The sequence below is a fragment of the Peromyscus leucopus genome, chromosome 3 (assembly GCF_004664715.2).
Source record: "Peromyscus leucopus breed LL Stock chromosome 3, UCI_PerLeu_2.1, whole genome shotgun sequence".
Lineage (NCBI taxonomy): Eukaryota > Metazoa > Chordata > Mammalia > Rodentia > Cricetidae > Peromyscus > Peromyscus leucopus.
Genome location: NC_051065.1, coordinates 117,380,600 through 117,395,935, shown reverse-complemented (window position 1 = coordinate 117,395,935; position 15,336 = coordinate 117,380,600). Strand labels below are relative to the sequence as shown.

At 44.1% G+C, this 15,336-nt stretch overlaps 1 protein-coding gene across 4 annotated transcripts in view; it reads left to right on the top strand.

Annotated features, from left to right (window-relative positions):
* Pdzrn3 (PDZ domain containing ring finger 3) overlaps positions 1-15,336 on the top strand; it is a 230,632-nt gene that overhangs the window by 200,371 nt on the left and 14,925 nt on the right. For all 4 annotated transcript variants that reach the window (XM_028872710.2, XM_037203948.1, XM_037203949.1 and 1 more), the window contains 2 exons: positions 7,215-7,462; positions 10,836-10,923. In XM_028872710.2, coding sequence (XP_028728543.1) covers positions 7,215-7,462; positions 10,836-10,923 — 336 coding nt within the window. The remainder of the gene's footprint in view (positions 1-7,214; positions 7,463-10,835; positions 10,924-15,336) is intronic.

Sequence of the window (15,336 nt, the reverse complement as noted above, 5' to 3'; positions counted from 1 at the left end):
AGTTACTTTTTGTGCGTGTTTTGAAGACAGCAATGAGAAAAGTAGCTGATACAAGGATCAGATCATATATGTAAAGCATTTAGTTCTGTGTGCAACACAGAACAGGCATCGAGGAGATGGGGTTCAGAATGTCAGACCTCAGGTGGATCCCAGGACCCAGAAACATGGATTTCCTGGGACTTCTTGGGTGATTTGTTGGGAATTTGACTTTTCCTCACATTTGCCAGGTGGAATGTCCAGTCCTGTGTACTAATAACTCCCGGGTGGCTGGGCCTCTGTCACTGCTTCATCAGCACATGGAGGGTTCCCTCTGTCAATTTTTCAAGTCATTGAAGACAATAATTAACATTCACAGAGCACTTGCTATGATCCGGGTCATGGACCTTTAGCAGCTTCTCTGCAGAGTCTAGTTAATTCTATCAACACCCTAGTTAGCTGGGCTCTGCCATTAACCCACTTCACAGATAAGTAAACTAAGACACCGTGATTTGAATACCCTGCTCAAGATGACTTAAGTGCTACTGACTTCTAACCAAGCACTCAGGCCACAGCCCAAAGTATGAACTTGACATTGGCTTTAGTCCAGTGATACTCTGGCTCTTATGTATCTTCCTGAGGATCCATGAGGATCGTCCCTGACACTTAAATCATTGTGGTGACATAAATGTAAAATACTACTCAATGCTCTTTTTAACATTATTTAAAATTTCTCACGTCAACAGTTCTGTGGATGGAGAAATCTATCAGTGTGTGTGTGAGGGGGGATTGATTTTTAGAGGCTTGGGGGTAGACTTTTTCCTTTAGGCAGTTCCTGAGGAAACCACCTAATGAACTAAAAGTTTATGTAAGCTATTTCTGAAAGCAGCAGACGTTTACACCAGAAAGATGAAAAAAATGACAGATGACATTGTTGCTATGCGCTTCAGATACGATGCTTGCATGACCCCACCAGCCTCTCCTCCCTCAGTGTGCCCACATGTGCTTTCCCAGTTAGATGGAAAGCCAATAATGCTGACTTTCAAAATAGCAAAGCTCAGCTAATCTCAGCTCTTGGAAGACTGTGTCTGGATGATCAAGAATTCAGGGCCATCTGAGGCAATGTGGCAAGATTTTCTCAAAAACCCCAAGACTAGAGAGGTGGCAGGGCCCTTGAGTAGCATGTATAGGGCCTTGGATTGTTTGGTTTGGTTGTTTTGTTTGTTTTATTTTTTTGTTAGCGCCTCAGAAATGCTTTTGAAGCTCATCAGTGTCTGTCTTGAACTTGGCCCCAAGTGCGACCCTTGCCAGCCCTTCTGTGCTGTCCTGCTGGTGATGACAGCCTCTGGCCATTACCTGACTCACCTCCCTGCCAAGCACACCACTGACTGCTCAGCCTCCACCCCGAGGCAGTTGTCCTGCAGAGCAGAGGGTCTGGTGTCTTGACTTCCATTGGGAGTATGTGGAGAGCTGGCTTTCTTCACCCAAATGACCCCGCCTTGTCACCGACAGTTCAGAACCCAGGGACAGGAGGCGAGCTTGGCCAGAGCCTCCTTATTCTTTTTCAATACGCCAGTTCCTTTCTGCAGCACCGTCTTAGCCCCAAAGCAGAGAGTACTGTGAAGCTGTCTTGATCATATGAAGCAACGATCTCATTGGGATCACTGGGCATTCGTGTGCCTTATTCGAGAGCAGTCACTGGAGTGTCGACACAGACTGGAGGGAGATGGGCCTGTGGGCACACCTTGTTCCAAGTGTCCAGCACTAGAAGTCCGAGCAGATGTTGCTCAGCTGCTTTCAATATCACCTATCAATAGTATGAAACCATGTGCATTTTGAGCACTCATCAGACATGCTGACTTTAATGGACATGTAGAGGCCATATTTAAAATGAGATTTTGTGGTAATGATATCACGGCTAGATGCTAAAGAGGAGTGAGATGCAGATCAAAATAGGACTGTCACTAGAGAAGGAAGCATTTTTAAATATGTAAGACATATTTGAGTGTGTATCTGTGTGACTTTTAGTATCTATTACTTTAAAATACATCAACTTATGATTCAGTGGCTAGACATCAGATATAAATATTCTTATTTAGGAAAAACGTAAATGATTAAAATGCTCAGTAGATAAGTTAGGCACCAGGAAGACTCTTTAGAAGGAAATATCCACTAGGAAAAGAGCTGAATGACAGAGCACTTACTAAGCTGATCAGGTACACTGCCCCGAGGTTGATCCCCCAATATCACAGAAGAAAAAGGTTAGCCAGGCCACAAATTCATTGGTGGAGGACACTGGAAAAGAACGGGATGGCGGGGGTGGATTTTGCAGGTGAGGAAACTCCTAAGGACACTCTCTGAGGTGCCTGTTAGAGTCTGAACTAACCATGCAGGTTCAAATTGTTACTGTATAGGAACCCAGATCTACATAAGTATAGTCTAGATGTGTGTGTGTGTCTTTGACGGGTAGTGCCGTTCACAGCAGCATGATCTTTAAACACCATTTGTTCATCAAGGCTCATATTTTTTCTTAACTGCCATAGTACCTACATTTTAGAGATGTCGCCTTCCCCTCCTTCAGCCCTGGAGCAAATCATAAATTTGAAATAAATTAAGACACACAGAAGTTTCCTGAATTTAAAAAAAAAAAAAAATTTTAATCCAGCCTAAACCAGGTCTTGAAACCTTCCCCTCTCTCACCGTGGAGTTTATCATCACCTCTTAATTCAGTGGAATCCAAGTTTTAATTAGTTTGAAAACAGAGGTATGATATTTTATAAAATAGAATCGGTGCCCCTCTATTTAATTAAATGATCCCTATAAAAGTTGGGTTTTAGCCAGGGGCACAATTTATAGCAGTTCGGCTTTAAAACTACATTAGCATTTTACACTGGGGTCATTTCCATGTGTCATAGAAATGGAGGTGATCGTGATAGGCTTTATCCCAAGAAACCCAGTGGCTCCCTGTGGAAAGGTAGTTTCTAAGTTCCAGAGGGTAAGACGTGTCTCTTGTTTGGGTCACATTTCAGTTTTGGAAAATGTTGAAAGCTGTGTCGGTGCCTGGGTTTTGTTTCTAACTTTATTGATTCACTTTGTCTGGGTGGTGATGCAGGCCCATGCTTGCCGTGGCGCCCGTGTGGGGGTCCGAGGATAAGGCTCAGGGTGGGTCGTCGTCACCTTCCACCTGGTTGAAGCAGGGTCACTTGCTCCTGATGCTGTGCTGTATACTCCCGGCGAGCAATTCTCTTGGCTCTACCTCCCATCTGACCACAGGAGTCCCTGGATGACAGATGCATGGCACCACATGTGGCTTTGGGGTTTCTCTCTTTTTTTTCTTTTTTAACATGGGTACCGGGGATCAAACTTGGGTCATGTGACTCGCACACTTAGCACTTTTAGGTGCTGAGCCATCACTCTGGCTCACTCCCAGATTTTGAGATAACACCGTAGGACAGCAGCAGGCAGTGGTATTTCTTGTGACAGTCTGTGTGTTGGGGAAGCAATTGTCCTAAGTCTCTGGGATATATGGTCTCCAGAGCCAAATCAAACCGTTCCTGAATTGTCTTAGTAAAATGCCATCTGCCGTGCACTCTTCTGGCCATTTCTGAAGTAGCTCCCGTGTACTGTTGTTTTATGCTCCCTAAGAAACACTTGCGGTGGCATTCAGCCAGCCAAGAGACAAACAGTCCCAGCCAATACTAGCTGATTGAGCAGATGACTAAAGATAGATGGGTTGTCAGTGGACTTCAGCCCCAGATGGGCTATCCACCAATTTTGTATTGTCGTCATGAGCAACTATAGAAATGACAGCCACAAGTACCTCTTTATAAGAGCAGTAGCTTTATCCAGCCTTCCTTGGAGCCAGGAAGGAATCCGTCTATGCTCTCAGCATTAACTATCTCTTGTCACAGAAGACCTTATGTTAAAGGACCTCTTTAAGGTTCCTTAGTGTCACGTCATATTTTCCCTGGTGCTGTTTGCCCCAAGACTCAGTGATTGGATTTTTTCCATAATTGTACCTCATTCCCTGGGGGAGGGGGGGAACAAACCAGAGCCTTAGGTGAATAACTTAGGCATTTAATTTATAATAAAGATAAACTTTGCAATCAGCATTTCTTGTTCCAAAACATTCCATTTACTTGGTTTTAGAGCTGCATAAAGTGTTTTAAAGGCAATCTGCTCAATTGGGCGAGTTAATGATATTTAATTTGACTGGGCCAAACGTCACTGGGTGTGCGTCCCGTCCCTAATCGCAGCCATCATCAGCACCGTTGTGTGTAATGTAGATGCCATGCTAATCCCGAGAATAAAGGTTGTCATTCTCGGTTGGCTGCCAGCATGCTCCAGAGTCATCACTTCGCTAAGTCTCTCAGTGATGTGATTGCAAGATGACAGTGTAATAAGTGTTATGTGCACGAGGTAATTCAAAACAAATTTGGCTGCAAAAATGGATCGTCTAGGATAGTAAACTCCCGCCTTGTCTCATCGTCTTTTAAAGCAATGTAATGATCCTGAAAATACCTTGTCAAGAAGCTTGTGTGGCAGGGGTCAAGTCCTCTGAAATTTATCTGTTGCAGCCCCCACTCCTCACCCCTGAGAATCCCAAGCTGAAGCTTAAAAAGATTTATGCATATATTGTTAGTTTAGGAACACAAGATGGGCAGGAAGCTGGAAGCCTTTCAGTAAACAAATCCCTCTCCAGGCAATCTCACCAGGCTGGAGCTTGCTAAATGTGGTTTGTGGATTGTTTTCTCCTGGGAAAGGAACTATTGTGGTGTAGGCTGACCTTCAGCACTGGGGTCTTAACACATGTTTACATCAGCATGTTACACCATTACATATATTATCTTAAACGTCATAATAATCCAAAGAAGCGTCACACTATAATTAAATCTTCCTTCAATGAGGAAATAGACCCCACACTCTCAGCCAGGATGCCACCTCTGGCCTGACCCCACAGTTCTATCTCTGGTCACCCAGTCGCTAGATGTAAGAGAGGAAATCACTGGGCTTTTGCAGTCATGAACTTGAACTGTGTTTGGTGGGAAAACACATGGCATTAGACTACTGCACCCTTAGGTACGGGTGTCAGAAGTCCCCTTTGGTGAAAGCAAGCCTTAAGTGGTAGTGACATTCTCATGTCTCACAGAAGGACATACATTTCTCAGACACAGTTCTGGACCACTCTCTTTCCCCACAGCTGAGTAGAAGAGATGTGACGGGTGCCCCACAGTTCAATTCAGAAGACCCCTACCCCCACCCAATGGACTTTTAGTCATTGAGTCCATCAAGCTGTGGGAGAGCTCCTAGTTCAGACTGATCTGTACAGGTCCTTCACACATCCCTTTTTGGGTGTCGTGTAAATGTTCATGTGGTGATTCTAGCACAGGTTTATGGAATTTATGTAAGTAAAGCCTTCTCACCATTGTTCCATAGAAATAAGCTGATGAAGATGCAGCCCTCAAGGACACATGTCCACAAATGCTTTCTACACAGATAGAAGAACATTCTAAGGAAGCATTGGGAAAATGCAGATGTCTACTTTCATAGTAGTTCCATGCATATTACACCTGTTATGTTGTTTTGGACTATGGAAATTTAAGATGCAAATCAAATAGCTTAAAATGTAGGGAATATATCAACAGAAAAGATAATTGTCCACCATTTTTCCTCTCCACCATGGTCCATATATTAAGTTGGCTTCACCAGTTAGTTCTCCATATGGTCCTAGGAGGCCACCACATACAGAATGGCTTTCCTAGAATCCAGGAATGGCCGTCCCCATTTCACATCTATTTAAAAAAATAAACTAACCTCAAGCTTCCTACCAGATTCCTCCTCTCAGCCTCAGGCCTCTCCATCAATAGACTGAAGGCACAAAACCACTATGACGGGCTGTAGCCAATCAGTCAGGACACACAGCTCGGCTCCCCCGTGATGGCAAGACCCCTGATCAGATGGGAAGGGAGACCGATGCGAATCCCCTTAGCAGAAAAACACAAAATAAGGGGTGAATGGATGGCCAGTCTGCCTGCTGCATTAGTGCTAAGATCTAAGTATGTGCGGGGGAGGGTGTGGAGAGAGAGAGAGAGAGAGAGAGAGAGAGAGAGAGAGAGAGAGAGAGAGAGAGAGAGAGAGAGAGAGAGAGAGAGACTCCTGTTAAGAATTCCTTCTAAATACAACTGGGAGACTCCTGCCGTCTAAGTTCCCCCTCTTGCGACTCCTTCATTCTTTTATAAACTGTAGTGTTGCTGTGTTAAGAAAACCCCGTGTTCACTCCCTCTGGCAAATGGTCTGGTGTTCATATGTAACTGTGTAGTGCACAGACATCATCTATTGTGCAGGTCCCATTCAAAATTAGCATATGGCTGGGTATATCCCAGGAGGGGTGTGCTCCAGCCAGGGGAGGACATCAGCTGTATTGTTCTGTCACTTTCTGTCATTTATTCCCTTGAGGCAGGGTCTCTCAAGGTTTCATCTTGTGTTAGCTGTGTGGAGTTAGTATTGATAGTACCACTGGGAAAGCCTTGGACCCTGTGTCCTAACTCAGCCGGGAATTGCCCGTGGTTTCACATGTGGCATCCTGGGGGCTGCAGCAGAGAGAGGGGGGAGATAAACACAGCTTTACCCTTTCAGCTCCCTAGAACAATGAGTTGATAGCGGGCAATCGGTAAAGAGAAACAGGGGCTACAGGAGCAGCAACATGTTGTGTAAGTTGAAAAGTGGAGCAACTGAAATGTCAGCGAGCTGTTACCTGCCCAGCACGTGGTCACTGGAACTCTTTCCTCATGTATAGCATATCCAGCCTGCACATGCTATCTGCTTGATATCTGCTGTGGACTTTTTAAGGGAAATGAAGCCTTGACACAAACTAGAAAGACTACATGCATGAAAACAACACAACATAATTAATTTCTAGTTAAGTTATCTTTCCCTGATGAAGGCTTGGAGCCCGAGGCTGCTCTTTTCTTCCATGGGGAAGATTAGCAAGTGATGAAATTGCATTAAAGATGCTCTGGTTGGAGGCCAAGGCATCCTTGCTGTGTGCTTTATAATTCAATGCCAGATCTGTACACCTCTGCTCTAGCCTCTTTCCCCACTAGCTACTCTTTGTTCTCTGGCACCCCCAGCATTCTCCTTCCACTTGGCCGTTTACACCTAGAAGCCCTCAAGACACTAAAAGACCTCTCCGGTTTCTGCTTTCTGATAATCTTCCCATTCTAAATGTGTCTTAATAGGTCAACGGCAAAGACTTATCCCGAGCAACTCATGACCAGGCTGTGGAAGCTTTCAAGACAGCCAAGGAGCCCATCGTGGTACAAGTGTTGAGGAGGACACCTCGAACCAAAATGTTCACTCCTGCCTCAGAGTCACAGCTGGTAGACACAGGCACCCAAACCGACATCACCTTCGAGCACATCATGGCCCTGACCAAGATGTCTTCTCCCAGCCCACCTGTGTTGGATCCTTACCTGCTGCCTGAAGAGTAAGTATCTTGGCCATAACTTGCTAACTTGCTACATATGACAAAGGACTCTGGGAAAACTGGCTTCTTCCTTACCATGAAGAGAAAGAAATGAATGCATCTTATAATTTTCCTCCAAGTTGCCTGTGTTTAACTTTATTGTTTATAGAGGCAATAAATCGAGTCCTGCTCAAAACTGCTCTGACATATTAATGACTTTATTATAACCCTGGAGCAGAGTTATTCAAATTATATTCTAAGAACAAAATTACTTACAACTGTTGTAAAAGTTGTGTCGGAATAAAATTTAATCACTGCAAAGGGTAATTTAAAGATTTTCTAGTTACCACTGGAGGGAATGCTGATAGTCATTTTAAATAGACAACAAAGTAAGCTGTTGAGTGTAGAAAGTACCCTAGAGGTTATGCACTCTGCTTCCTTGGGTCTCATTTCAAACCTGCATCCATGCACTAAACCCAGACCTACCCCATATAAATAATCACTGCCATATACCAATTGCATAGTAGCTGTGATCAAATAGACCTCAGTAATGTCTTTCTTCATAACTCTATCTTCTACAGAAAGCATGAAGCAGTTCAGAGAATTCATATCTCATAGACATGATGCCCGAACTAATTTCTACTGTGGAGCCAGGGTCATTTTGCTTTATTACCCTCAGCCTATTTTTTCTCTATGCTGTATTAAGATACAGATGCAAGTCATACCTGTCTCATAGGACTGTTGAAGGAGTAAATGAAAATATGTAGCCAGTCATCTGGTAAGCCTTCAATTAAGTGGTGGCAGTGACTGTTAATTTGGGAACAAGTCAAGAATGAGAAAGCTACCAACACCACTGGCTTAAAGATGCCCAGCTAAATTTAGCTTTTTCCCATGTAACCGTGCAATCTGAGGGCACGGATTCTTTAGCTGACACAAGGTACCCCTGTCTTTTCCCATCTCGGCTCCATCTGGGTTCAGGTAATTGCTGGGATGCATTATTTCAAAGGCATTTTCTGCTCTTGCAGAGAAGCCTCTGAGCCATACCTGTTGGATTTCTATTAGTCATCCGGTAGCTGGAATACCCACACATCTCCTGTGGTTCTGTCAAATCCCGGACAAAGACTTGCCTTTCATCTCATGGGTTTAGTGGTTAGCTGTCATCTGCAACCGGGGCTAATTCCCTAGTTGACAAGAGTGGATTCTGGTACAGCTGACAGCATGAAAAGGGAGAAGACAGGACCTTCATGTAACACTCACCATTCACACAGTCTGCAAGCTTGCAATGAACTGTCACCTCCCTTATTTGCCTGTAGAGAATGGGCACTCTAGACTGAGGACCTGCTCCGTGCTCCCTTATTTACCTATAGAATATTGGTTCTCAACCTTCCTAATGTTGTGACCCTTTTAATACAATTCCTGATGTTGTGGTGACCCCCCCACACACACACCATATAATTATCTTGTTGATACTTATAACTATAATTTTCTGCTGTTATAGTTCATAATATAAATATCTGATTGCAGGATATCTGATATGTAACCCCCAAAGGGGTCACAACTCATAGGTTGAGAACCACTGCTAGAGAGACTGGGTGCTGTAGTCTAAGGACCTGCTTAGCACTCCCTGGTTCACCTGTAGAGACTGAATGCTGTATACTGTGGACCAGCTCAGCACTCCCTAGGGAGACTGAATGCTGTAGACTAAGGACCTGCTTAGCACTCCCTATGGAGAATGAATGCTGTAGACTGAGGTCCTGCTCAGCACTCCCTATAGAGAGTAGGCACTGTAGACTGGGGTTCTGCTCAGCACTCCCTATAGAGATTGGGCCCTGTAGACTGGGGTTCTGCTCAGCACTCCCTATGGAGACTGGGCACCATAGACCGGGGTTTTGCTCAGCATAAAGCAATGGCACTGGTGGGAAGGCAGGGCTATCTGATCTCACCTTGCAGCCATGACACTGCAGTGTCCCAGCTGCTCCTGGGAAGCATCTGGCCCTTTCCCTGGCCATGGCCTTAAAACCAGTTACTCAACACTACAGACCAGACCTGCTTGTGTTATTGATGAGCAAGCCCTTTAAGGCCATGTGTGACTCTCAGATGTTGAAGTGTCAGAGTGACAGGCTTTTTAGAAGCCAAACCCCTAATTTCCTCTTAAGTCTAACTAACATGACATGACTTATCCCCTTGAGGGAACTTGAGAAATGTCACCAAGTCCAGAGGTCAGGCAACAGCAAGACTGCATGTTGGGTTTGAGCAGGGGGTATTGAGTTGATGACCAAAAGCCCAGGACTTCCAAAGGATCCTCAGGTCTAAAAGCCCCGTAAGTGCAGCCAGTATATATTTGCCTGATTAGTCTGGAGACAAGGCCTGCCCTTCCACCCACATCTCATCCATTGTTTCAGAACTAAATGGCTGGGAGGGACTGCCAGAGACCCCTGGATTGCTACCTGACCTGTAAGAATGTGGAGCTTTGGGGCCGCAGCCAAGGGCAATTGGAGGCAGGAGCTTTTTATCTTCAGCCAGTGTGCAATTCAAAGCTCCTCCAGAGCCACTGGCCAAATGTGTTTTAATTCCCATTGCTGTTGTTCCTGGAGGTTCCATTAACACCATTTCCAGGAGATGCCAGGCTCAAATTGTGTTTTACATGTGTTGCCCTAAAAACATATGTGTTCTTGGCTTTCAGATAGAAGAGATGTATACATACACTTACCCAAGTACCCATGAGTACTGACGTCTGCAAGAGGGGTACATCACACACACACACACACACACACACACACACACACACACACACACACACACGTGCAGACAGCTGTGGTGGCAAATACATTTCTCACTGGAGGACCAATGCAAAAAAAAAACAAAAATGAAAATGCACTATCCCAGCAAATGGCTGAGCACTTGAAATTGGTCTCAGAGACCAGCACACATCTGGGTGTTGCTCACATTTGAGCTTTTGCCATCAAGATTAAAAGTACACAGTGAGATACAGTAGCAGTGAACATGGACCTGTCTTCTGTCTAGAGACCAGTTGCAAGTACTCAGGATGAATCCATGATGCTGGGCTAGGGGAGAGACTCCGGAAACAAGGTCTACACCATCCTTAACCTGCACCTTCACGCTTTCCAGAGGAAGTTAAGCTTCACCAAAGTAGTGGGTTCCTTGGTTCTTTTGTTTTGAGTTTCCAGTACTTTTGAGGATCTGATGAAGGCAACAGTATGAGCTTACATACGGTTTCAAATTAGCACAGAGGTAGCCACACAGGGATGGAGGTGTTAAGAGCCATATCTGAAGAGAAAAGGATCTGGAAGGGATCGTGTACTGACGATGGCTGGGGACAAGACAACAGATAATTATCCAAAGACCAGGGTCTTAACCTTCTGTCTCTCTGCAGGCACCCCTCATCCCATGAATACTATGATCCGAATGACTACATGGGGGACATCCATCAGGACATGGACAGGGAAGAGCTGGAGCTAGAGGTAGGAACCACAGCTGCTTCCTGTTCTTAGGGAGTCTCCTTTGGGCTCATAAAATGCTAGAGCTCTCTACAAGTGCAAATGTGGTTTATGGATGATAAAGAAATTATCAAAATCCCAACCTCTTAGTAATCCCCCCTTGAAAGGCACAGCTCAGCTTCTTCTTCCTTCCATTAATTCAAGACAGGGTCTAACAGTCAGGGCCCCAAATCAGACTGTCAAAAGGAGGTCCTGGGGACTGGGAAGGTGGCTCCGTGGTAAAGTGCTTGCTGTATAAGTACGTGTACTTGAGTTTGGATCCCCAGCACTTACATAAAGGCCAGGTATGGTGACATGTGGCTATAGCCTCAAAACTGGAAGGAGCAGGGACATGTAGATCCTGGAGGCTTACCTTCCAGGCAGCTTAGCTGAATCAATCAGCTCAGGATTCAGCAAAGAAACTCTTTCTCAAAATATAAAGTGGAAACCAACAGAAGGTATGTGATATATATGGCCCCACATGTGCATGCACAGCCAAGTACACACACAAATATACATGAAATCTGCACACGCTGGAAATCTCATAAGCCTCCTTACCTTACCATTGTTCACATGATCACCACTTTTTAAATTTCTTTCACTTTTTGAGATTTTAATATAATCACATCATCTTCCCTTCCCTTTCCTACTTCTCCTTACTCTCTTTCAAATGGCCTCCTTTTGTCATTGTTGTTCCATGTTTGTATGAATCTGTATTATCCCTAAATACATAAAGACAGCCTGCTTGAGCTGCATAATGTTACTTGTAGGTGAGTTTTCAAAGCTGGCCCTTGGGACTGGATAACCAATTGGTACACTCTTCGCTGGGGAAGGCTATTTCTCCACTCTCTACATTCCTTACTGTAGTTCTCATGTAGGGCTGAAGCCTCGTGTTCCTCCCTCCATCCACTTAGCACATCTATTGTTGTCATCCTTGTTCAGTTCCTTTTCAGATTGGTGAGACTCTATGGGGTGAACTCTGAAATTGCTAGGAAACTCGGTCTCACCACCAACCCCCTGTTCCTCTGGCTCTTACACTCTTTCCATCCCCTCTTCCACAATAATCCTTTAGTGTTAGGTGCAGGAATTGTATTATACATGCATCCATTGGGACTAGGCTATAGAATTTTGCATTTTCATTAGTTACAGGTTACTGAAGTGGGCTCTGTCTATTGCAAAGCGAAGTTTCCTTGATTAGGAATAAGGACTACACTTATTCCTTATCTGTGGGTATAAGGACAAACATTTAGAATATAGTGAGGGATTATACTGGTTGAGTAATATGGCAATTGTAAGTTCTCCTCAAAATCTATAACTCCACCAGCACTGAGTAGTTATCGAGGTTTCCAGTGCCAGGCATAATTTTCCTGTTCTTGAATGAGTGTTCAGTTCAATTAAAGAGGTGCTGGTTACAGCCAAGGTATGCCTGCCACTACTGCACCCTTTGGGTGATCAGGCCATGGTTGTTGGATCACCACTTTTCCCTCAAAGACAATACTCAACAATAGGGTGATAAATAGGATGACTGAATGTAGCCCACTCCTTTTTTTTTTTTTTTAACAAAAAGGAGCTATTCCCATATGCAATTACTTTACATTTCCTAAAGTCCTTTTGACAATGTCATAAAAATCCACAGCTCTCCCCCAAGTATTATAGTGGCCAAAGAGTCTAGATGTCATACAATGTCACATTGCCCTATGTTGAGTTTTAAAATACTTAGCAGACACCAAGTATCCAACCGAGTTCCACTTCTTGCTTTCCCTTTAGGAAGAATGGAAAATAAAAATAAAAATAACATTAAATTCTATCATGTGGTCCTTAACACTTTTGAGAAAGCATTGTGTCAAATTTCAATGTGTTTTTTTAAAAAAAAAAAAAAAACTTCAGGGTTTATATGAAAACTAATTTTGTAAAGCAGGGTCAAGATAGCACTCGATACTGTCAGGTAAGCGTTTTGGCCCTATGTGAAAGTCAGCCCAAGGAAATCCATCCATTTACCTTTTATCTACTCTCCTGGCCCTTTGCTATGTAATGCATGCCGCCCTGCTGAACAACAGGTACTGTTTGGCAGTGGTGGCTCTTTTCACAGTGGAAGCAGCTTGATAGCCTAAAATATCTGCATCCTTCTTACATCTTTGAGAGCTACCTGATTCTCACTGCAGAACAGGGTGAAGGTCAACAAAAGAATAGAATCAGCCAACGAAAAGGTTGCTCACTGACAGCTGGGTATGAGCACATCTTAGTATTTGTCCCTAAAAACATGAGTTGGCATTTTACAACTTGAAGCAGCCAATGGCTCTTTCAGGACACTTGAATACATCTTCTGGCTCTTTCAGGACACTTGAATACATCTTCTTCCAAGAGAGGGCTCAGTGATCAAATGCTCTAAGGGAATGCCAAGATGGACAAAACTAAAAAGATTTCATAAAGGATATTAAGACCTTGAGTGTTGGATTAGCACGGGCAATATACTAGGGGAGAGGAGGGCATACAGATTCTGCAGACCTCTTTGGTGAACAGTGGACCTGTTAGCATTTACTCTTCAGTCTGGAGTTCTCTAGGTACTGTAGAAGAAACAGTGTCCTCCCAGAAGAGTCCATTATCCATGGAATGGCACTGCTGTGTGATGGGCATCATAACAGGAACAAGGAGAAGTCTTCTACAGGCTGCCAAGTATCTCAGAAGCTAGATTTATGAAGTAGCGTAGATGTTGTGGCTTGGGGTGTTTAGTTAAGTGGGCATCTTTTGTCCCTCTAAGGAGCAGATAGAAGCAATAAGATCTCCCAGAAACACAGTCTTGCCTCTAAGAGCTTGCACTTGGTTTAATGGTCACAGTTCACTGAAACACCACAGTACCTGCCCAATTTGAACCACTCTCCCTTATGATATGTGCCCATTGATAGTTATCACCAGAACTGTAATTTTCTTTTAATTTCTCTTCAATTCAGTTAAACTAAGGTAGTTCCTATACCACTACCTCAAGCAGAAAGTCAACATCAACTGTCACGGATAAAAGTTAATATAATTCAATGTGCCAAATAAATATAAGAAAGACAATGTTATTAAACCCTGTGTTTACCATGGGTGCCTTGCAAGCACTAGCAGCCCACATTCACTGTGGCTCTCTTTGTCTTTTCTCAGAAGACTGGGTAAATATCAACAGTGTAAACCTGCCCCAGACTGACTTTTTCTAACTAAAGTATACAACTTTCTCAATATTGACAGCCTGAGAGCCTCTTGAGTGCCCTAGAAACTCACTGTTCAGAGTATGAACCAAAGACCAGCAGCCCTGCTTCCTCTTGGTTTTATAGATTTTTTGGGGTACTAGCATGCATGTATTTATCACTCTTTGCTTTCTTTGATTCATATCTATTATTAACGTGTGTGTGTGTGTGTGTGTGTATGTGTGTGTAATATATGTGGATGTGCATGTACCACACCATACATGTAGAAGCCAGAGGACAACTCCATGGAATCATTTCTCTCCTATCTTTATGTGGTTGGAGAATCAAATTCAGGCTAACAGGCTTGCATGGCAAGCACCTTTATCAGCTAAGCAACCTGGCTAGCTCTCGGAGTCCAGCAAGCTTGGTATTTTGACACTAGGAGAGTTTTCCATCGTGCTCATTTTGAAGTCTGTTCTTGGGTTTTTCTGAGCATCTTGTTATATGTAGCCTACCATTTGCCACTTAGAAATACACCATCAAGAAGTCATCATTCTGCTTGGCTGAAGGAGCCTGTAGACCATCAGGACCCTTGAACTTTTAGCTTAGCATTTCCTGAAAAGCCAGCAAATAGACATGCCTATCTGTAGTTCCTTTGAGTGGTGGTGACCACTCAGTCCTGCAGGCCCACAGCGGGTGAGAAGGCTGTTCCACCTGTGGTCTTTTGCTCATGGTAAGTTTCATCACTTAAGCACTGTCTCATAGTGTACCTCTCACTTTTAAGAAAGCAGCTGACCTAATTCATGAAATAATGACAGCAGCAGCGAAGAGGAAGCCACAGGGCCAGGGTTGGGTAGGGAGTCTCTGTGCTGGAGGCTTGGTCTCCAGAATGACTGTGTGTAAAGAATTAGGTAAACCTTTAAGGGGCTGGGCCTAGTGGGTGGTAATTTAGGTCATGGGGGGCTTTGCCCTTAAAGGAATTAAAGACAGCCTCATGAGATGCATCCGTTTTGATGGGAGAGGATTGTTACAAAGTAGTGTCACCCCTAGACTTGGCCTCTCGCTTCCTACTCTATCATACGTTCTCCCCCTCTCAAACACGATTCTGCCATGGTGCCCTCTGCTATGCTGTGATAGAGCTAAGCAGATGCCAGCAGCATACTTTTGTACCTCCCAAACCATAAGGTACAAGAAAAAGACCTCTGTTCTGAATCAAGTCCCTAGCCCCCGGTGT